Source organism: Chinchilla lanigera, unplaced genomic scaffold, assembly GCF_000276665.1.
Source record: "Chinchilla lanigera isolate Chin_1 unplaced genomic scaffold, ChiLan1.0 scaffold00052, whole genome shotgun sequence".
Lineage (NCBI taxonomy): Eukaryota > Metazoa > Chordata > Mammalia > Rodentia > Chinchillidae > Chinchilla > Chinchilla lanigera.
This window is the reverse complement of record NW_004955453.1, coordinates 14,376,665-14,395,874: the sequence shown is the minus strand read 5'-3', so window position 1 is coordinate 14,395,874 and position 19,210 is coordinate 14,376,665. Positions and strand designations below refer to the sequence as shown.

The window sequence follows — 19,210 nt, the reverse complement described above, 5'->3', positions numbered from 1 at the left end:
GTGGCACAAGTGCTTTCCTGGCAAGTGCAAGGTCCTGAGTTTGATTCCCGGTATCAAAATTAAAAAAAGAAAGAAACAAAGAAAGAAAAAGTTTTCTTTCACCAATGGCTTTGAGGTCTTGTCCCTACTCACTGATGTTTTTGACTTCAGGGGATTCTACAGAAAGCCCCTACCTTAGGGCTCTGAAAAAGTCTCCACTCAACACATGAAATTTTCTCACAGAGTGCACAGAAGAGATGTGAGATGATGGAGTAGTAGGCTCCAAGTTTAATCCCATACTGCTCAGTTTTGATTCTCTGACTTTCCTTGCCTTAGCGGTTCGGCCCAGGCTTAGGGAGGGACAATACTAGCCCTATGGCAAAGAAAGGAGAGTTTTGAGTTTTTCTCCTGACTCTTGACAGGCAAGTTTCTTCATCTCCCTGAGCCTCAGCCTCCTCTCCTATTAAATGACGGTTGTCCTACTATTTTACTTGCTTGAAATTTGAATGAAAAAGGGGATTTGAAGAAGCATTAAACAAACCTATGTTACTATAATTAATAATCATAACTTTCACACTTCCAAAAGACTTCCATTTCTGCAAGCATGATAAAAAGACCGGGTAAGTGTGTGTGTGTGTGTGGGGGGGGAGTTAATCCAATTTTCTAATCTCAAAGATTTGGAAAAATATATCATTAGATTCTTTTATTTATATAATTTCCGACCTTAAAAATTCCCAAGATAATTAGTGAAAAAGTGGCGGGTCGTCCTGTAGAGTTGAGAAAGAAACAGGTAAAATGAAACAAAATATACTTAGAGTTGCTCCTCCTTTGTTTTCAGGATCTCCGGTCTGATTGACCATATCAAAGTCGCAGTCCCACAGGGGTCTGTGAGAAGATGGAAGGGATCCCTGGCCACGACTACCCAGAGGAGGCGATCTTCCAGGACGAATACCTTCCTTGGCCGCTTGCTGCGAGTCTGACCAACGTGCAGAACTCACAGCGCCGCCATGTTGTTATCTCCATAGATACAGGACGCGCAGGATGTGGCGTCTTCTGGTATCCCAAGGCAACGACGGCAACTCCAGGGAGTCAAACCCCAGAAGCGCGAATGCACAGCCTAAGACGCTTTTTTTTTTAACGTTCTTTTTTTTTTTTTTTCCCTTGAGTTCTATTTGCGGTGTTGGAGATTAACTTAGGTCGTTCATTTTAGGCAAACGCCCCACCTCGAAGCTACACTCTTGGCTCTACCATTCAATTTAATCCCCGTAAGCGCTCAGTTTTGTTTCTCTGACCTTCCCTCCCATGTTAGTCGTCGAGCTTTTTACTAGTCTTGACATGGCATTATTTATGTATGTTCCCTTAATTACCAGAACGTCCCAGCAATCATAAATTTAACAGACGACCAAATTCATAGGAGGCATTTTGTTGAATTTGACACCTGAGTGGGAGTCATTCCTGTCCTCTCCCACACCCGGTGTTGTCATAGGATCAGAGCCTCATTCCTGTGATTGCAATTGTTAACTTGAAAGCAGCCTTTAGTTATTTCTTACTTGCATATTGCTTTGCGGATGGATTCCTTGCTGGTGTCCTTGGTGCCATCTCTCAGCATTCTTCTGGCCCAGCACCAAGACAAACTAACTGTTTTGAAGGGATCCTAAGGTCAGTGTAGAAAGAAATTCTTACACACAAAGAAGAGTTTTCGAAGCCCATTTGTTCATGTGCCTGTGTGTGCTCTGGGGCAAGAAAGATTTCATTTGGTGAAGACTGTTAGGTAGGTGTCTTATTTACTTATCTTGTTGCTGAGGCAAAATACACAAAACTCAAAGCTAAAGGGGAAAGGTTTATTTAGCTCACAGTTTGTAGAGATTTCAGTCCATAATCTGCTGGCTCAAAAACAAGGTGGCACAGCAGACAGGCATCACAGAGGAGAAACAATTCGTGTTGGGCAGAAAGTAGCAAAGCAATAAGGGATCTTACCAGCTTCTTTCTGTCCTTTTTATACTCTGTCTAGGCTGCTAGGCGTAGGGTGGTGTCAAATCAATCAGTGGACTGATTTAGTAATCACACACCCTTAATCACAGCATGACACACCCTAGATCCAGCCACCTCTGAAGAAGCCCCACCTATAACTGCATGAGGCTTTTTTTGGCAGGGGACTTCTAGACACAAGCCATAACAGTAGGTGAATCTGAAAATCTCAAAGTTCATTACAAATGTTTCACTGCTTCCAACAATGATCCAGTCTCCTCTCAGAGTGAAGAGGGAGTATGTGGTTATGGGGATACAGCTTAGGGAGTCAAGGTAACCCCAGAAAATAAATTCTCACTTGGGAAATTTGTGGAAGGGGAAGATAGACTGAGATGACCAAGTGACCTGAGTTGGCCCTGGGAGAGCACACGGTCAGAAGCAGGCAAGACTAGAGGGAATAGGGCAGGCTAGGGGTCCTGTTGAGTTACACCCGCATGGTCAGGTCTGGAATTTTCCTGAGATTAAGGAATGTGGAATTCAATGAGTGTTTCACTGCTTTTAATGGGATTCTCAGAATCTGAAACCTGTACTTTGGACATGATGGCTTTATGCTGTTTATAGTTTCTATAATGATTTCCTTCTTGTATTTCCTCATGTTCTTTGTGAAGTGGACGGCCTGACTCAGGTGGATCTTAGGGGTAGAAAGGGACCTTTCCATTTGCAGACCAGAAAGAAATAGGGAGCACTGAGCCTGAAAGCAGGGTTTGGTGAGGACCTCAAGAGTCCCAGTAAGAAGACCCTGACAGGGAAGGAAACCTCATCCTAGGAGAACTGCACCCTTACACTTTACAGTGGCAGAGTCTCCCTCCAGAGTTCTCCCCTGTCACGTCTTGATGGATTCTGGACTTGGGGTGATGAAAAGAGGTGGTTCCTCCTGTTGGCCTTTGTGGTCTCTCTCTGCTTCCACATGTTTCTAACTGCTTCCTAGTAGCTCTGCAGGTAGTGACCTCAATTTATCTGGGGACTACCAGTGTAGCCCCTGCCTTCTACACTTTGACCAAGGAGCCAAACACATGGGTTAGCGTCAGGGTCAGGGTCAGGGTCAGGGTCAGGGTCAGAGGTAGGCATAGCTGGGGGCTGAGCCTGAGAAAGAGGAAGCAGAAATTGGACTTGCATTGTAAGTCCCTTTTTTAGGTGCCTAAAATCTGTGGGAGATAACAGGTCCTGGGTCCTCATAATCATGTCTTCCTTGAACTCAAAAAAGACCAGGTTATGTTTAAGTCTGTGAACAAAGATGAATGCTGATTCACGAAATTGATGAGGAACAAGATGTGGGAGAAGGGAAGAAGGATGGGTGGAGGACATCCTCAGAACCTCCTGGTCTAGAAGCTGGGGTTGGGGGAGAAGAAAGACAAAGCATACCCAGTGATGTGGGCTTCAGCACACGTAAAACATCTTTGCTGAGCTTTATTTTCAAATACTTTCTCATGCCCCATGACTTCTGTGTAATAGAGAAGACCCTGGCCAGGGAAATCATGGGGACCTGGGACTAACCCTGATTATTGCTGGCTGTATGACCTTGGAAAAATCACATAATTTTTCTGAGCCTCAGTTTTTCCATATATTTCTTAGGGGTAGTTTTCAAAAGTCAATATGAAGATTAAGTAAAACTGAGTCAGTAAGGACACACACACATACACACACACACCGCACCCCCCGAAGAAGGTCATTTTTTAAATCTTTAAATGTGAGGTTGCCATAAATAAGCCACTCAGGTCTCTGAGCATCTTCCCTTTCTGCCAGCTCTTGGCTTCTCCAAGCATACTTGGAGAGAGGAAAGGTTTTCTTCCTGTCCACACCTCCTTTGTTTCCCCAAGGAGGAGGCTACCTTGCTGCTCTGAGGTGGAGTAAGATAAAAGGAGATGCTGCAGTGGAGCTCTGCTGTCCAGTTGACAAGGTCACCCAGCTCCAGAACATGTAGCATCTTCTCCCACTTCCTTTCACCCTGAGATCCTGGTTGCATTTTGATTGTTGATTGTGGAACCAGATCTATATCCAAGAGGTACTAGGGGAAAGAAGTGAGGAGGTGAGCGCTCCCACTGAAGCTCTTGGCCTCAGAAATGGAGGGGGTTAGTCTTCCCAATCCAGCTTGGAGTGGAGAATGAGAGAAGGTTGCAGCTAAGAAGGCCATTGGCGTAGCTCAGGCCTGGAACTTGGAGCATACATTGGAGGGCCAGGGGCCCTCTGTAGCTGCTGGAGTACAAAGGTGTCAAGAGATTGGTGGTACTTTCAGCCTGAAAGGAATGCCAGGACACAAAACTGGCAGGGGTTTGAGGGTAGATTGGTCTATAGCAATAAAATTCAAAGAAAATGATTTTTTTTGACACAAGGTCTCACTATGCAGTCCAGGCTGGCCTTAAACTGGCGTATGTAGCCCAGGTTGGCCTCAAACTCATGACAATCCTCCTACCCCAGCCTCCTGAGTGCTGGGATTACAGGCATGCACTGGCTTCAGAGAAAATGATTCTAACCTGTCTGGAAACACCATAGAGTCTTCTCTTTAGTGCATCCCTGGGCTCCCTAGATAACTTTATCTCTCTATTCATTGTCCCTGCCACAGGGTAGGAAAACACACAGATTAATAGCAGGGGAATGGAGGGAAAAGGAGATGAAGGTTGATCTCAGCAGACTCAAGTTCAAATCCTGGTTCCAGCTTTTCAAAGGTATGCCAGGCAGATTGTCAGCCTCCCCAAATCTCACTTTCCTTATCTGTAACATGGAAACTAAAGGGGATAGTATTCAAACTACTTACTAGCTGAGACAGTACTGACCTATGAAAATGGACACCAGCTAGTCTTAGAGCCAGAACACTGAGCTGGAAGTCTTCACTGTGTGAGGCCTTAACTCTGTAGTTCTTGGATCATGAGAAATTCTGGGGTACAGAGACAGGCCTGGGAAAGCAACAATGGCAGTGGAGGAGCTCAATAACTGTTTGCCAATTGATCCCAACTTGTATCTTTTCCCAGCTATTAACAGCCAATATAGCTATTGTACACTAGTTACAAATCAGGTGTGTGGACAAATCCCTACATCATTAGGTACTGGCACAGTTATTCATTTCAATATGAAATCTCTCAAACTTGAAGTCTGTGACTCTTGATTGCTCTTCATCAGTGGAAGATCTGTCACCACATCTAACTGCTCATTTCCTTCCTGTCTGAGCAGGGCTCTGTCTCTGTGGTAGCTTTTCCTGCTGTACTCACCTCTACCGTCTACCACCTTCCTCCTCTGCGCCTGTGTGGAAAGGCGCCAGCACCATGGACAGCTCCGGCCCCATTCTGTCCCCTTCCTCCTCCTTTCTGGTTTCTATTTCTCTTCCCTCAATCAAACCTGCAGTGTAAACTGAATGAGGGCATCCCTGGGAAGGCAGCACAGTGGAGTAGTTGAGAAAGAACCCTGGAGTCATCAAACTGGATTTCAGTTCCAATTCCACCCCCTATCAGTTGTATGACCCTGCTCTTTCACTACTGTAAGACTCAGGAAAAATAGCTCCCTCAAAGGTTGTGAGTTTAAGTAGATAAAAATTTAAGGAACTTAGCATAGTGCCTAGCTCATTATAAGTTCTGAGTAAATGAAAAACACGATTATCCTGTGATGTTCGGTCCTATTTAATTCCTCCAACACTTTTTCAATCCATTTCTGACCAGGTGCTGAGTAAAGGTATCATAACGACCACTGCTTGGACTCAGGTATGGTCAGGGAGCCCACATTTGACTGGCCCATGAGATTCTTTCATCTCTAGAGTTTTTATTTTTTTAGACAGGGTCTCATTGTGTAGTCCAGGCTGGCCTCAAACTCACAACAATCCTCCTGCCTCTGCCTCCCAAGTGCTGGGATTATACAGGCATGTGCCACCATGCCTGGCTTCACTAGTTTTTTTTTTAACATTAAAAAATTTTTGAGAGCCAGGAATGGTGGATCCCCAGCACTTGGAGGGCTAAGGTATGGGAATTGCCACAAATTCCAAGCCAGCATGAACTACAATCTAAGTTTAAGGCCAACCTCAAAAAACAACAAAAAAATTCTTTTCAAGTTACTCTTAGATGTACAAAAGAGTCACAAAAACAGAGTTCTCATAAATACTTCTCCCAGCTTCCCCTTGGATTAGCATCTTACAATGATCATAGAATGTTTGCTTACCAAAGTTAAGAAATTAACCTTAACGCACTAAACTGACAGAAGTATAGGATTTAAACTTTCACAAGTTTGTGTCTCCTTTAGTGTCTCATCCAGGATCTCACCTGGCATTTAGCTGTTGTACCTCTTTGGTCTCCTCCACTCTGGAGCATTTCTTAAGTCTTTCTTTGTCATTCATGACCTTGATTCTCTTGAAAGATACTGTCCGCTGTTTTGTAAAACGTTTTCTCATGCATTTGCCTCATGGTTTCTTGTGATTAAAGTAAAGTTTGTAACACAGAGGTGATATGGTGTTTTCTGAATGTCACAGCAGAGGGCACATGGTGTTAGCATGCATTACTGTAACCTTGATCAATTAGGTAAAGTGGTATCTGCCAGGATTCTCCATTATAAAGTCGCTGTTTCCTTTATTTGTTAGATTTTGATCATGCCCATCTTTTGCTTCTTTAGGAGTAAGAGGCAGAAACCAAGAAACTTGTCCCCTAACCTCCCCCTTCCTTGTACTCCCAACCACACCCCCAAGCCACGCTTATTCTCTATCACTGACCTACTGGTGGTTGCTCTGAGATCTCCTAAATCCAGCATTCAGAAATTTGTGGAGAAGCTAGATGCAGAAACATCTGGATTCATTAGGGCAAAAAGAGCTTTCTGGTTCATCGCATAGAACTTCTCACCAAGGCCCTGCATTTTCTCCCTGCAGGAGCACTCTGGAAAAATGTGTCCAGCAACTGCTCTCAGGAATGGCCAACCCCTTTCCCAGGTCTGGCCTAACCTTTAAGCACTTTCTTCACCATTTCCATATGGGTTTCTTAAATCTCTAATAACGTTTCTTCCTGCCTCTTAGGTATAACTCGCTCCTACGAACATCTATAAGCTTCCTCCTTCCCAGAACCACCTCGAGGCTCTTCACTTCTGCTCAAGAGTTTGCTGTCATCAGACATCCTACCAGAAGAGCACACACATTTTCTCTCATGTATTGAATGTGGACAGATGCATTTGTGAAACCCTCTCTTTGCTTTCATCTCCATCTGCCCTGAATGTACTGTATTCTACTTCAGTGTCTTCTCATACTGCCCCTTCAGATGATGACAGCACATCACATCTTCTCCAGCTTCACAGCTGCTCTGTTTCTAAAAAGCCTTTGTAGCCTTTTGGGAAGCCTCAGGAGATGATTTTTCTTTTTGCTCTCTGTCTGGTTATTTGTGCTGTGTGAGAAATTACTCCAAAGAGCCAACTTTCCATACAACCATTTCATTTTTCTTAGGGTCTTGTGAGTCAGGAGGTCAGGCCTTGGTCAGCCAGTTCTAGCTTCAGGGTGCCTCACATAGCTGCAACCTGATGCTGGCCATCTGAAGGCTTGACTGGGCTGAGTGTGCAAAGGGTGCACTTCTGTGGCTGACTGTGGGTGCTACCTGTTGGCTGGAAGCTCCACTAGGCCATGGACCAGAATACCTATCTATAAGCTGGATGCAGTCTCAGGGTAGAACCAGACAAAAGCTGGCTACAGGCCCTGACCAGATTCAAGGCAGACACTGCCAAAGAATCTGTGGATATATTTTAACTGTCTCACACTCTATCCGGGGTTTCCTGGGACATTATTCCTCCAGGGCCACCTTCTCTAACAGGGTCTGGCCATTCCCAGTGCTGTGAGGTCCTTAGACTGAGCGCCTTCCTCCAATTCCCCTAGGATGAGAACTCATCAGTTCCTACCTCCCTAGGTTTGCTGCTGCAGGAAACCTAGACTCTGGTCTGGTTTCTACTAATGTAAGATTTTAGGAAAATGACTTCACATTTCTGGATCTCAATTTCTCCATGTGCAAAGTAAAATTAGGAACAACCTCACCTGCCAGACTTCTTAAGACTAAAAAGGATGATGTAAATAGCACACATCCAGGGCACTTGGCCCACACTAGATGTTCCACAAGTCGGAAAGAGTGAGCATGGGCAAGTTGTTTTCCTCCGGAGTTTGATTTACTCATCCCTGAAATGGGATAATAATTCTTCTATCTTGCTTCCCTGGGGGATGAGAGAGGTCATAAATGAGCAGCAGAGAGGATCAAACCCATCCCCACCTGCTCAGGAAGGGCCCCTGGCCTGTGCCTAGCTGAGGCAGTGCATGCGTGCGAAGCCAGCAGGAGCGGCTGAGGGCAGGGCTGCGTGCAGGGTGGGGCTGCTATCTACCCTGCTTGGCCTTATCAGATCTGGGCTGGCTAAACTCAGCCTGGGGAACAAAGAGGCTTTGAGAACCAGGTGTGGGTGTGGCATGTGGGGCTGAGCCCCAGGAGGTGCAGCCACCCAGGGGTCAGAGGGCACGGGGTGAGGGGGTGAGAGAGTTGCGGCAACTAGGAAAGTTTCCACAGCCAGGGGCACCCTCCAAGGTTGGAGCAGGGACTGTGTTCCCTCTTCCAAGGAGGACCCCAGCCCCACCTCTGCGGCAGGGCACAGCTGTCCTCCTCCCCAGCACCTGGGTGATTTAGTTTCCCCTTCTGACACATCTAGCCCCAACTATGTTGGATCCAGCTGTCAAACATGCTCTGAACATTCCATCTGCACATGTGCTCCTAGTAATCCACTCGTTTCTGTTCCCCAAGTTACTCACACCCCTGAAGATACAGCCCAAAGTTTTTCAATGAAGGGCACCTATTTCCAGTTACCTCACAAGGACCCCAAGTGCTAGCAGCAGGTCTGTGGCGTAAAAGACTATTGATTTGGGTTCAGCTGAACACTGGGCTACTCTCTGTCAGAAGCCCTCCTGCAGGTGGCGCCCTAAGGCACCTGTCAGAAAAGGGTGTAGTGACTGGGACTTTCTGAGCCAGAGAGAGGAGACTGCAAGGACAACTTGGGGGAACATAGCCTGCAGGGTCCCCTGCCAGCTGGGAAGTTCTTCCACTTAGCCTCCTGCACACCAACTCTCCAGGCTTCACTACCTCCAAGTCTCACCCAGGACCTGTGGACTTTGGCCCCGGCCGTCACATTGCAGGATGGGGCTATCAAGGGGCTACTCTGCATTTCTTTCCCATGTACTTCCGAGATGTTGGGAGGGTGTGATGGTTTGAATACGGCCCCCAAAGCTACGTGCTGGAAACTTGCTCTTGAGTGGAGCAGTGTTTAGAGGGGCATCTATAAGAGGTGATTGGGTCATGAAGGCTCTGCCCTTGGGAGTGGATTCACGCCAAAATGGTGGGAGTGGCTTGGTTATCACAGAGTGGGGGTCCTGATGGAGGGATGAGTTTCCACTTTCCTTTTGCTCTCTCAAACTCTCTTGCCATTCTCCCTCTGTGGGATGACACAGCACAAAGTCCCTCTCTAGATGCCCATACCTCAGTATTGGATACCCCAGTCTCCAGAACTGTGAGAAATACAATAAATGTCTTTTCTTTATAAACCATGCAGTCCACAATATTCTGTTTTAGCAGTACTAAATGGGTGAAGAAGGGGTTGGAGGAAGGCAGGCAGAGAAAGCAGGAGCCTGGAAGATCCCTTGAACACAGGCAGAACAGCCTTTGGCAACAAGGAGACTGGTTACCTAAGCACCATTTTTTTTTTTTTGTACCAGGAATTGAACTTAAGACCTCATGCTTGCCAGGCAGGCGCTGTGCTGCTGAGCTATATCCCTGGCTGAGGCTGGTTATCTATACAGAAAAGCCCTGGACAGCACGCTTGCAGGTGCAAGCACTAAGGCTAAAGAAGAACTGAGGTCAAGGCTGCTGAGGGTAAGAGATCTGGGTCTCGCTGCTTAGAAACCCCAAAGTTGACTTGGACCTTTTCTTACCCCTACTGCTCAGCCAACTTTCAAATCCTGGCTGTCCTGTTGCCTAAATATCTTAAAATCTGCCACCTTGTTTCTGGGCCCATGGCCACCTCCTCAGTCCAGGTCACCTTCTTCTCTCCCAGTTAGTGGGGTCCTACTTCCATATCTCCTTCTCTGGTCTGGCCTCCATACTGTAGCCAGCGAAGCTTTCAGAAACTATCAGGTCGGGCTGGGGATTTAGCTCAGCGGCAAAAGCGCCTGCCTGGCAAGCACAAGGTCGTGGGTTCGTTCCCGGTACCGGAGAAAAACAAAAACAAAGAAAAAACAAACAAACAAAAAAAACCAGAAACTATCAGGTCATGAGCCTCCCTCTCTTCAAACCCTCCGAGGGCTCCCAGGCCAGTGGTGGCAAAACTATGGCTGGCACATGTGGGAGCCAAGCCACCTGAGCAGTGGAGCACCAGATAACACTTGTTTTTTTCTAAACAAAAACCTCAGTATGCAGGTGTAATAGCAGTGTTGGCACTTTGTGATAAATAAGTGGGCTTTGGATTGCAGTTTGGGCACTAGATGTCTAAAAGGTTCGCCATCACTGTCCTAGGCACTCAGCATTGAGGCCACATTTGTGGAATACAAGCTGTGTCAACCTAGTCCTGCCACCTTTCCATCGCAGTTTTCACCAAGCCACATGCCTGCTCATGGCTTTGCAGTGCTCATTCACTCAGGCCTCCAAACCTTAGCCTGGGTCCGTTTATTTATTTATGTATGTGTTTTCAGTACTGGACTCAATGTAGGGCCTCACATATGCTAAGCAAGCACTCTCACTGAGCCACATCCCCAGCCCACCTCCCTTTCTTTTGGTAGATTGAACCCAGGACCCTCCCACTGAGCTACATCCCCAACACCCAACCCCTCCTTTTAAAAAATCTTTTATTATGAGACAGGGTGTCCCTGAGTTGCTAAGTTTCTCAGGCTGGGCTTGAATTTGCAATCTTCTTGCCTCCGCTTCCCAGAATGCTGGGATTACAGGTGTGTACCACTATGCCCCCTCCTTTTCCTACCTACCAGGCAAACTTTTTTTGCCCCAGCTGTGGCATCCTCACCTTCAAGAAGGCTTTCTAGCTTCTAGCCACTTCCTAGCACTCCTTACCACCCCCATGAGGGTGTCACTCACAGCACTTAGCAATGATGTGGATGGACATCCTGTCTCCCACCCTTCTCCTGCCCTACCTGAGTTCATGGAGGGCAGCCATGCATGCCTCTTCCTCCATGCAGACACATGGGCCCAACAGAGGGGCATCCCATGAACAGTGGTGGCTGCAGCAGCTCTGGGGCTGAGCTAGCCCTTTGGGTCGGCAGCTGCCTGCACCTGGGGCTGTAGGGAAACTCCTTGGTGTCACATCATTCAGTGGGTGGGGGGGAATGGGGTCATCACATTGCAGCTGTGAAGGATGGTTTTCTGGCTGTCTCTCCACATGTCCCTGTCCCTGTCTCCTCAGATGGGGGGCAGGATCCCAGGGAAATCTGTAGGGCTCCACTCCACCAGGGTCTTTTCCTTTTTCTTTTTGCTCCCTCCCATCTCAGTGTCAGGGATCAAACCTAGGGCTTCACACATGCTAGGCAAGTGCTCTACCACTGAGCTACAGCCCCAGCCTCCTTTATTTTTTCATAAGGTTGATCTTTTGAGGGTCTAAATTCAGTTTTTAATAAAAGTTTTTGTTTTGTTTTATTTTTTGCTGAATCTTTGCAGCCTTGACTATCTGAATGTGTTCCCTGAGGAGATGAAAGATCTGGGGACACCAAATGGCCTTGTGTATGTTGCATTCCATAGGGATCAGTCTCTGTCTCTGTCTCTGTCTCTGTCTCTCACTCAATCTCTCTCTCTCAATCTCTATCTCTCTCTACTTCTTTCATGACCTGGAGAGTCATCCACTCCATGCAGCCATGCTTGCCAACTGTCAATGACAATCTGATCTCCCAGGCTGAATGTCTACAGGGAGAGAATGTGCAAACGACAGACAAGAACATCTTGACCTTCACCTCATTTCTCCCAACAAAAGAGTTCACGGACGTTTTGGCCTGGTCAGTGAGATTCTGCTGTAGAGAGATGGAGCCCCTCTAGATGTGCTGACAAAGCAGATTTCCAAGAGTGGAATGCTGAGTGTGACTTTCCAGAGAGGACCTCACTGAGAATCAACTTTGTGGTAAACTACAGATCCAACTGGAAGGATTCCAGTCCTGCCTCAGTGTCACTTGCTGTATAATCTTGGGTATGTTCCTATGTGGGAAATGGTAACATTTAAGTGCATGCTCCATGAGGTTGTCATAAGAGTTACAAGGGCTACTAAGCATGAAGATTTAGAATGATGCCTAGCAATAACTAGTTTTCATTAAGTAGTAGCAGTTAGCATTGGAGTGGTGAGGACCTATTTCCCCAGATGGCACAAACCCTAGGCAATGTGGTTTTCTCTGGAGGTGTGGAATTAAAGGACAGGTAAAGTCTGAAGATTCATCCCCATCACTTCCATCACAACACTGTAAAGGGATCGAGCCTGAGCAATGGCATGTTTTAACAACTGGCTTCCCATGGCAGGCAGGGTAGGGGTAACTCGCTTGGTAGCCGTGGCCAACTTCCACAGTAGTCCATGGTCACCCTGGCTTATTTTAACTGGCTTCATCTAGGATCTTAGATGATCCATACTGGTACAGGAAAATACGCCTGGGATTGATGGACTTAGAGAAAGTGAAGGGTGATATCCTGTGTTGGCAGTAAATTGGGTCTTCTCTAGACTAAGCAATGTTTCTTAAAGTATAGTTCACACACAACCTGCCATGCTTGGGTGTTTCTAAAATAAGTTTCTGGGTCTCACACTGGATCTATTAAAGCAATATCCTAGAAATGAAGTCAGGAATCACCTTTAAGCAAGCTGCCCAGGTAATTCTGAGGTTTTACAACTCCCCACCCTGTTAGGGATCCCTGGCTTATCCAAGAAGTCAGAATGTGCCACAAGATAAATGTGAATTCTCCAGAATCTTTCCATACCACATTGCATTACCAACAGGGAAGAGTCAAAAAGGCAGGCCCCAAGAACTGGAGTAAGCAGGAAAACCATCTTGACTAAGGCACACTGACATGGTTCTTGGTATGTGAAGGAAACATGGATTAGCTACCTCAGGTCTCACTCTGGTCCAACCATGTTTACGGTGAAGTTTGGGATCTGTGTGCAAAGCCCCTCCCAGTGTAGAGCACAGCTTTCTGCTAGGATTTTGCAGAACTGCTGAGTGAGAATGGGCCTGAAGACAGTGGGAACACTGGAGGTTTATCCTTGGAGGAAGGCACTGAGGAGGAAAGCAAGCCTCTGCGCCTTCCTCCAAACTATTTGTGTATCAGCCCATGTAGTATCCTGGACTCCGTGGCTCTAACAACTTAAATAATTTTTATTACAAAAGGAAGAAAAAACCAAAACATCCCCAAAATTCTCCCATGGGCTTCCCCCTCTGTGACAATAAATAAGGTGGGGGAGACTGACCGGAGGAGGGGGTGGGGGTCATGGTTCAGCAGAAAATGGAGCTTATCCTGGGCAGGAGTGGCAAGGATATCCAGCCTCTCCTCCCCTGGCCCAGGTGCTATGGTCACATTGGCCAGAACACACAACTCTGCCTGCTGATAGCAACAGTCTTGGGATGTGTCTGCAGGAGTGTGGCCAGGGGGAAGAACATGCCTAGGGATGGCCAGGCTGGCTGCTCCAGCCCTGCGGCCTTCTCAATTCCTGGCAGTAATGAGTCCAGCCAGCTGCCTGCTGGCTCCCAGGGAATCTAGCAGCATCAACTGAGGTGCAAGCCCACCTATGGGCAGAATCTTTTGCTACTGTGGTCTGTTACCAACAGTGAAGTCAGAAACCCAGGCCCCAAGAAAGACTGTAGTAAGCAGTCCAAAGACAGATGATATGGGCCCTCTTCACGGTGGGAGGGAGCGTGTGAAAACTGTAGTGATGGCTGGGTCTCAAGGTCTCTAGGATAGAAGGATACCCTACCTTCTGCCAGGTCACTATACCAAGATGGAAACAGGGACGTTGGCAACATCCAATCAAGTCTCCATGGTGTCACCACTGTGGAGGAGATGGTGGGGCCCAATGCGCCTAGCTCAAGTCTCTTCTAGAGCCACAGCACTTCTGCTGGGAAGGCCTTTGGATCCAGCATGGCAGTTTCAGGAGGATTGTGATCCTGTCCTCTCAGCTCCCTGCCCCAGACATGCCCAGTGGGTGGAAACTGCTTTCTTCTAGCAAGAGACGCCCCAGGCGGTAGAGCAGCTGAGGGTACCAGTGTATACCCTCTCCCAGGGTCCAGCTGCCCCACACCAAGCTGGGAAATAGTCGCAGGGGCCAGAAGGCCATCTGAGCCAGGTGATGGTCAGCCACGGCTGCAAAGCAGGAAGCTACCACATCCTCCACTACCAGTGTCCCATGCCTTGTGAGTGGAGCATAGGCCCCGAGGGCTATGTGCGTGGACACAGCTGCCACTCGGGCAGGCTGCAGGCCTGGAACCCCTGCCACCAGCACATACTGGCCAGGTTGCACGTGGCTTGCAAATGTGGCCCGGAAGTGGGCTGGTGGTTCTGTGTGATTGTCAGCAGTGAAGAGCAGGTGGGTGGGAGTAAGTGCCAGGCGGCGTGGGGGGTCCAGGGTCTCAATCACCTGAAAAACCCTCAGCCTGTCTGGCTCACGGTCCAGGAAAATGAGCACATCGCTGAAGGTGGGGTTCCCATCCTCCCCCATAGCCAGCACCCGATCTCCCGGCCTCACAGCTGAGAGGGCCACGCGGGCCCCACTTTCTAGGCGCACTTGGGCTCCAGCAGGGAAGCAGCCACCCGTCTTGGCTGCAGCGGAGTGCTCTGTGGGAAGAAGGGACAGGAAGGGATTACTACTGGGGAGCAAGAATTTCCAGGCACAGCACCCCGCCCCTGGCCACCCTAGCCCAGCCAGAACTCCTCTTGCTCCCTAAGACACCCCATCACCATATCCACCCCTGCTCTCCATTTCCCATGTAGGTTTAAACCCACCCACAATATGATCTTCTGCCCTCTCAACCCAACAACTTGACACTCACTGGGGCTCCAGGACCCAGTGGGTGAGAGAGAGAGGCCCTCTTGAAGCCCATGTGATGCCCCCATCTTTTCACATCTGCTTCTGCGAAGCCAGAGGACAGACCTCCATGGTGGTCAGAGGACAGCTGAGCCAGGCATTGGTCAGCTGTGGCTGGACCCTAGGAAAACTGCAGCCTCACAGAAAGGGAAATCATTTAGCTCCTCTGGGGTCTAAATGTCCTGTTATTGCTCACCCCTTGCTCAGATATTCCTTTTTAAAAAATGCACACCACACCCCCCAGACTGATACAGCAAGCTCTGTGACAGAGCTGGCCCTTAGAATCTATGGAAGGGAGAGGAAGGCCAGCTTAGTGGGCAAACACAGGCTCCTTGACAGCCTCAGAGTGAATGGTCAGGGATACCTCAAGAGCAAGGACAAAATCACCATCTTTGGTTCATGTCCTCAGTTCTGGTGTAGGGACAGAACACAAGGGCAGCAGCAGGTGGGAGAGGACAGTATTTGGGCCAGGAGTGATGAACGAAAGAGGCCACTCGGGGAGCTGGGCCAGTGTCTGCAGGTGAAGGGTAGTTATGACTCCAAAGCGCTGTTGGTGGAGGACGTGTGAAGCAGCAGGTTCAGGCTGTGGCTGGGGGTTGGTATGGGACGACCACAGTAAGCCCACCACAGTAAGCCCAGGCAAAATCAGGATAACAAAAAGGCAGGCCTGGTCTCATGTGCTGGGTCATGAGTGCAACTTTTACATGGGACCAGTGTCGAGGGCTAAGCCTGTGGCCAGGTGGGGTTGGAGGGGACCCACAAAGGAACCACGGGGAGCACCTGTGACTGGGTTCAGTGTGGGCAACAAGGACCTGGGGCAACCTTAGGAAAGGGGTGAGGCTCCCATGCTTGTCAATTCTGATCAACAAGGCGGGCAATCTGGGAAAATCCACTTTATTGAGTCCACTTTATTTTGGCTCTCAAGGCTAGCTCTGCCCCCAAATGTCCAGCTTCAGAGCTCTGGGGGAAAGGGTGGGGAGCCTGCGCCCCTTGGAAGGCCTGACCTGCAGCTGGGTAATGGTTGTGAACCTCTGGGCTCCTGGTTAGGCATAATGGTATCTGAGCACACGCAGGCCCCTGGTCCCACCAGAGCCATGTTGTGCATCAGCTGGGTGGGAACGTGGTGCCTGTCCAGCTCGGTCTGTCTTGCACGTCCTGTGGCAGGTTCTGGACTGTGGACCCCCAGGTCAATACGAAGCGGCCCTGGGCCAGACCCTGTCTCCCTAGGCTGGAATCATATCGTGACACTACCACGTGTGGGAGGCACAGGAAGTTGTGAGCAGCTGCGGGGAGCGCCGCCGACGTCGTCCTCTTCCCCGGGATCCCCGCCTCCATCCCCTAGCAGCAGCCATCTTCTCCTTCGTGGCCCAGGCGGGCACTGTACTGACTGCCCACTCCCTGCGGCCCCGGCCCCGGGCCCAGCCCCCCGGCAGCGGCTCACCGGACTTGACGGAGCAATGCACGTGAGCCTTGGACTCATAATACACCCAGTCGAAGCCGGCCTCCACTGCCAAGCGCGCCAGCAGTCCGTACTTATTGCGGTCGCGGTCTGAGGTGGTGATGTCCACGGCGCGGCCCTCATAGTGCAAGGACTCCTCCGAGTGGTGGCCGTCCTCATCCCAGCCTTCGGTCACCCGCAGCTTCACGCCGGGCCACTGATTCATGACGGAGATGGCCAGCGAGTTCAGGCGGTCCTTGCAGCGCTGAGGGAGGAACGTGCGCGGCGGCGTTAGCGGGAGGAGCCGATTCCAGCGTGGGGTCGACCGGCCGCAGACTCTCCCACCGCACCCATTCCAGTCGGAAAACCAAGGAAGGTCTTTGTCCTTTTCCCTTAGGAACAGAGGTCCTGAAAGTGTTCCCCCCGATTCTAGCATCCAGTCGCCCCAGCGAACTGGGCCGCAAGGTAGTACCAGGAACTGGAGGGGGCGCGGAGACGCACACCCTCTGGTAGGCGCAGCTCCCTTTCCCTCCTGCGTTCTACCTTCCCTGCTCAGGGTTGGTCCTTCCACAGATAGGGCTAAACTATTCCAGCTCCGGGTGCCTGTGACTGGCCAAGGCCCAAGGGCGGGCAGCGGCAGAGATGGAGGAGGGAGTTAGCGCAGCTGGCTGCCTGCGGCTGGCCTGCTAGGCATGCAAGGCTCTCGGTCCCCAGTAGGTGTCACCGCAGCCTCAGGCCTGAGGCTCGGGGACGACCGGCCCTGGAGGCGCGGCAGGTGCCGAATGCCACCGCAGCACAGGCAGAGTGTTATTGGAGGGGAATCCCAGCCTGGCCAGAGGAGTCTGTAGTTACTGCCTCAACACGTGCGGGGATCCTCAGAGCCCATGGGACCATGCAGCTGAGGGAAGTGGGCGCAGGAACCCAGGAGGGGGCCTTACAGCAGTCCTTGTGTCCCAGGCATCAGGCCCCGCCCAGTGCAGGCAGCTCGTGTCTCTACCCCCACCCCACGGAGTCTGGGCCCCACAGACCCTTGGACCCGGCCTCCCGGGAGCTGAGAACCTAAGGCTGAACTGGTCCTCCCGGTGCACAGCCGGGCTTGAGGGCGCTCCCTGCCCAGAGAGGGAGCTCCACGTGCTCCTTCCAGGTCCTTGATGCCCAGATTCTAGCCCCCAACCGGTGTCCGCCCGGAGATCGCAGTTCCCCGCCCCTCTGTCCCCTACTACCCCCTCCCTGGGGTGCAGAGCCTGGGCGCTCGCTGTCAATGATTGCCCAGCCTGTGGCCCGGATCCTTATCTGCATTCCTCGGCGCCCGGCCCGGCCCGGCCACCAGCCAACCTTCGCCCCGACAGCGGCAGAACGGCCTCGGCGCCAGGGCGCATGCTGAATGCCGTGGTTTAGCTGCTCTTCCTAAAGATAGCTGCCTGCTAGCGGGGAAAGAGCCGGGACACCCTAGAGAAAGGGAGCGTAGGTCTCTCTCCTTGCGCGCGCGGCAGGAGAGGAGGACGTTTGTGCCCGGGCTCTCTACACACTAAGAGATTATAGTTCTGCCTTCGGCCTCCCCCGGCATCCCTGTCGCTCTCTTCCAACTCTGCCTGTCCCCTCCACCAAGCCCAGGGACCATCTCCCAAGTTCGATCCCAGAGCCCGAAGACCCGGCACCCCGCCCTTTAACCGCAGCCAGCCGCTACAGGCACGTGTGCTCGCCCGGTGGTTCCCTTTCCCACCTCCGCTTCTCTGCTCAACTCTTCCCCGCTGTTCCTTAACCCCAGACCCAGTCAGGACACAGCTCCAGGAGGAGCTGCAGTGAACCAAGGGCGCGCGGGGAAAGTCCGTGGGGCCCCTCGCGCCGGGAGCTTCTCCTGGAGGGTGCCAAATGGCTTCAAAATGAAAAGGGCGCCGCCGAGAGGAAAATTAGGCCGGGAGGGACTGCGTGGGCCCCAGAGGCGCAGGCAGCAGTAGGGTTGAGGTATCTCTGGGTACCGCGGCTGGCGCGAGCTACCAGCGCTCCCGGGCAGAGGGGCACCGCCACGCTGCCTGCCGGGCTGTGGGCCTTGGCAGTGGAAAGCTCTTCTCACAGACTCCAGACTCGGGCTCAGGGATGCCGACGTGCCCGCCCGGAGCCCTAGCCGGCCCGTGTTGGGCAGAAGGCAGCTTGGTGAGAGGGGCAGGTGCCAGGGGGCGTGCCAGTCGAGCAAAGGTGCCAGGGGGCAGGTGGCCTTGCTTTGGCGGCGGCGCGCTGGGAGAGTGGATCGCGCTCACCTGGGTCATGAGGCGGTCGGCACCCGTGTTCTCCTCGTCCTTGAAGATGATGTCGGGGTTGTAGTTGGGGGTGAGCTCCTTGAAGCGCTCGGAGCTGCGCGCGATCTTGCCTTCATAGCGCCCGCTGGCGCCAAGGGTCTTCTCGGGCACGTTGGGGCTGAACTGCTTGTAGGCGAGCGGCACGAGTTTGCGCGGCGGCCGCCGGCGGCCGCCCACCACCCGGCCCGGCCCGCAGCCCCGCGCCGCGGGCACCAGTAGCAGCAGCAGGAGTAGGTAGAACCGCAGTCGGGGCCGGAGCCGGGCGGGAGTCATGGCCGGGAGCCCGAGAGAACGACGGGCGAGGGCGCCTGGTGGGCTGATGGGTGGGCGGGTCGGCGGGAGCACTGCGGGGACTCAGGCGTCGGGGTGGCTCCTGGGGGCTCCAGGCGGGGGCGCCATGGGCGGCGCGGCGCGGCTCAAGGCCGGCGGGACTCAGGTG

At 51.2% G+C, this 19,210-nt stretch overlaps 2 protein-coding genes and 1 long non-coding RNA gene across 13 annotated transcripts in view; 1 reads left to right on the top strand and 2 right to left on the bottom strand.

Moving 5' to 3' along the window:
• Positions 1-1,022, bottom strand: part of Ccdc108 (coiled-coil domain containing 108) — a 36,922-nt gene extending 35,900 nt beyond the window's left edge. For 5 of the 8 annotated variants that reach the window (XM_005395597.2, XM_013519777.1, XM_013519779.1 and 2 more), the window contains exon 1: positions 791-1,021. The gene's annotated coding sequence lies outside the window, so the exon portion shown is untranslated. Of the gene's footprint in view, positions 1-790 lie in introns of all 8 variants that reach the window. The other 3 variants (XM_013519782.1, XM_013519786.1, XM_013519781.1) reach the window with 2 other exon arrangements.
• Positions 1,023-1,155: 133 nt separating this feature from the next.
• On the top strand, positions 1,156-12,377 carry LOC102024423. Of its 4 annotated transcripts, none has more exons than XR_001236145.1 (4): positions 1,156-1,244; positions 4,568-4,670; positions 9,701-9,857; positions 11,646-12,377. It is a non-coding gene; the product is annotated as an uncharacterized LOC102024423 (long non-coding RNA). The 4 variants fall into 4 exon arrangements; XR_262734.2 differs by having other exon boundaries at positions 1,156-1,750; XR_001236146.1 differs by lacking the exon at positions 4,568-4,670.
• Positions 12,378-13,338: 961 nt separating this feature from the next.
• Positions 13,339-19,210, bottom strand: Ihh (indian hedgehog; the record flags this gene model as incomplete). The annotated part of the gene is given in 3 exon segments (XM_005395596.2): positions 13,339-14,786; positions 16,478-16,739; positions 18,733-19,210. Coding segments are annotated over 3 exon segments (1,233 nt in total). The 3' UTR covers positions 13,339-14,127.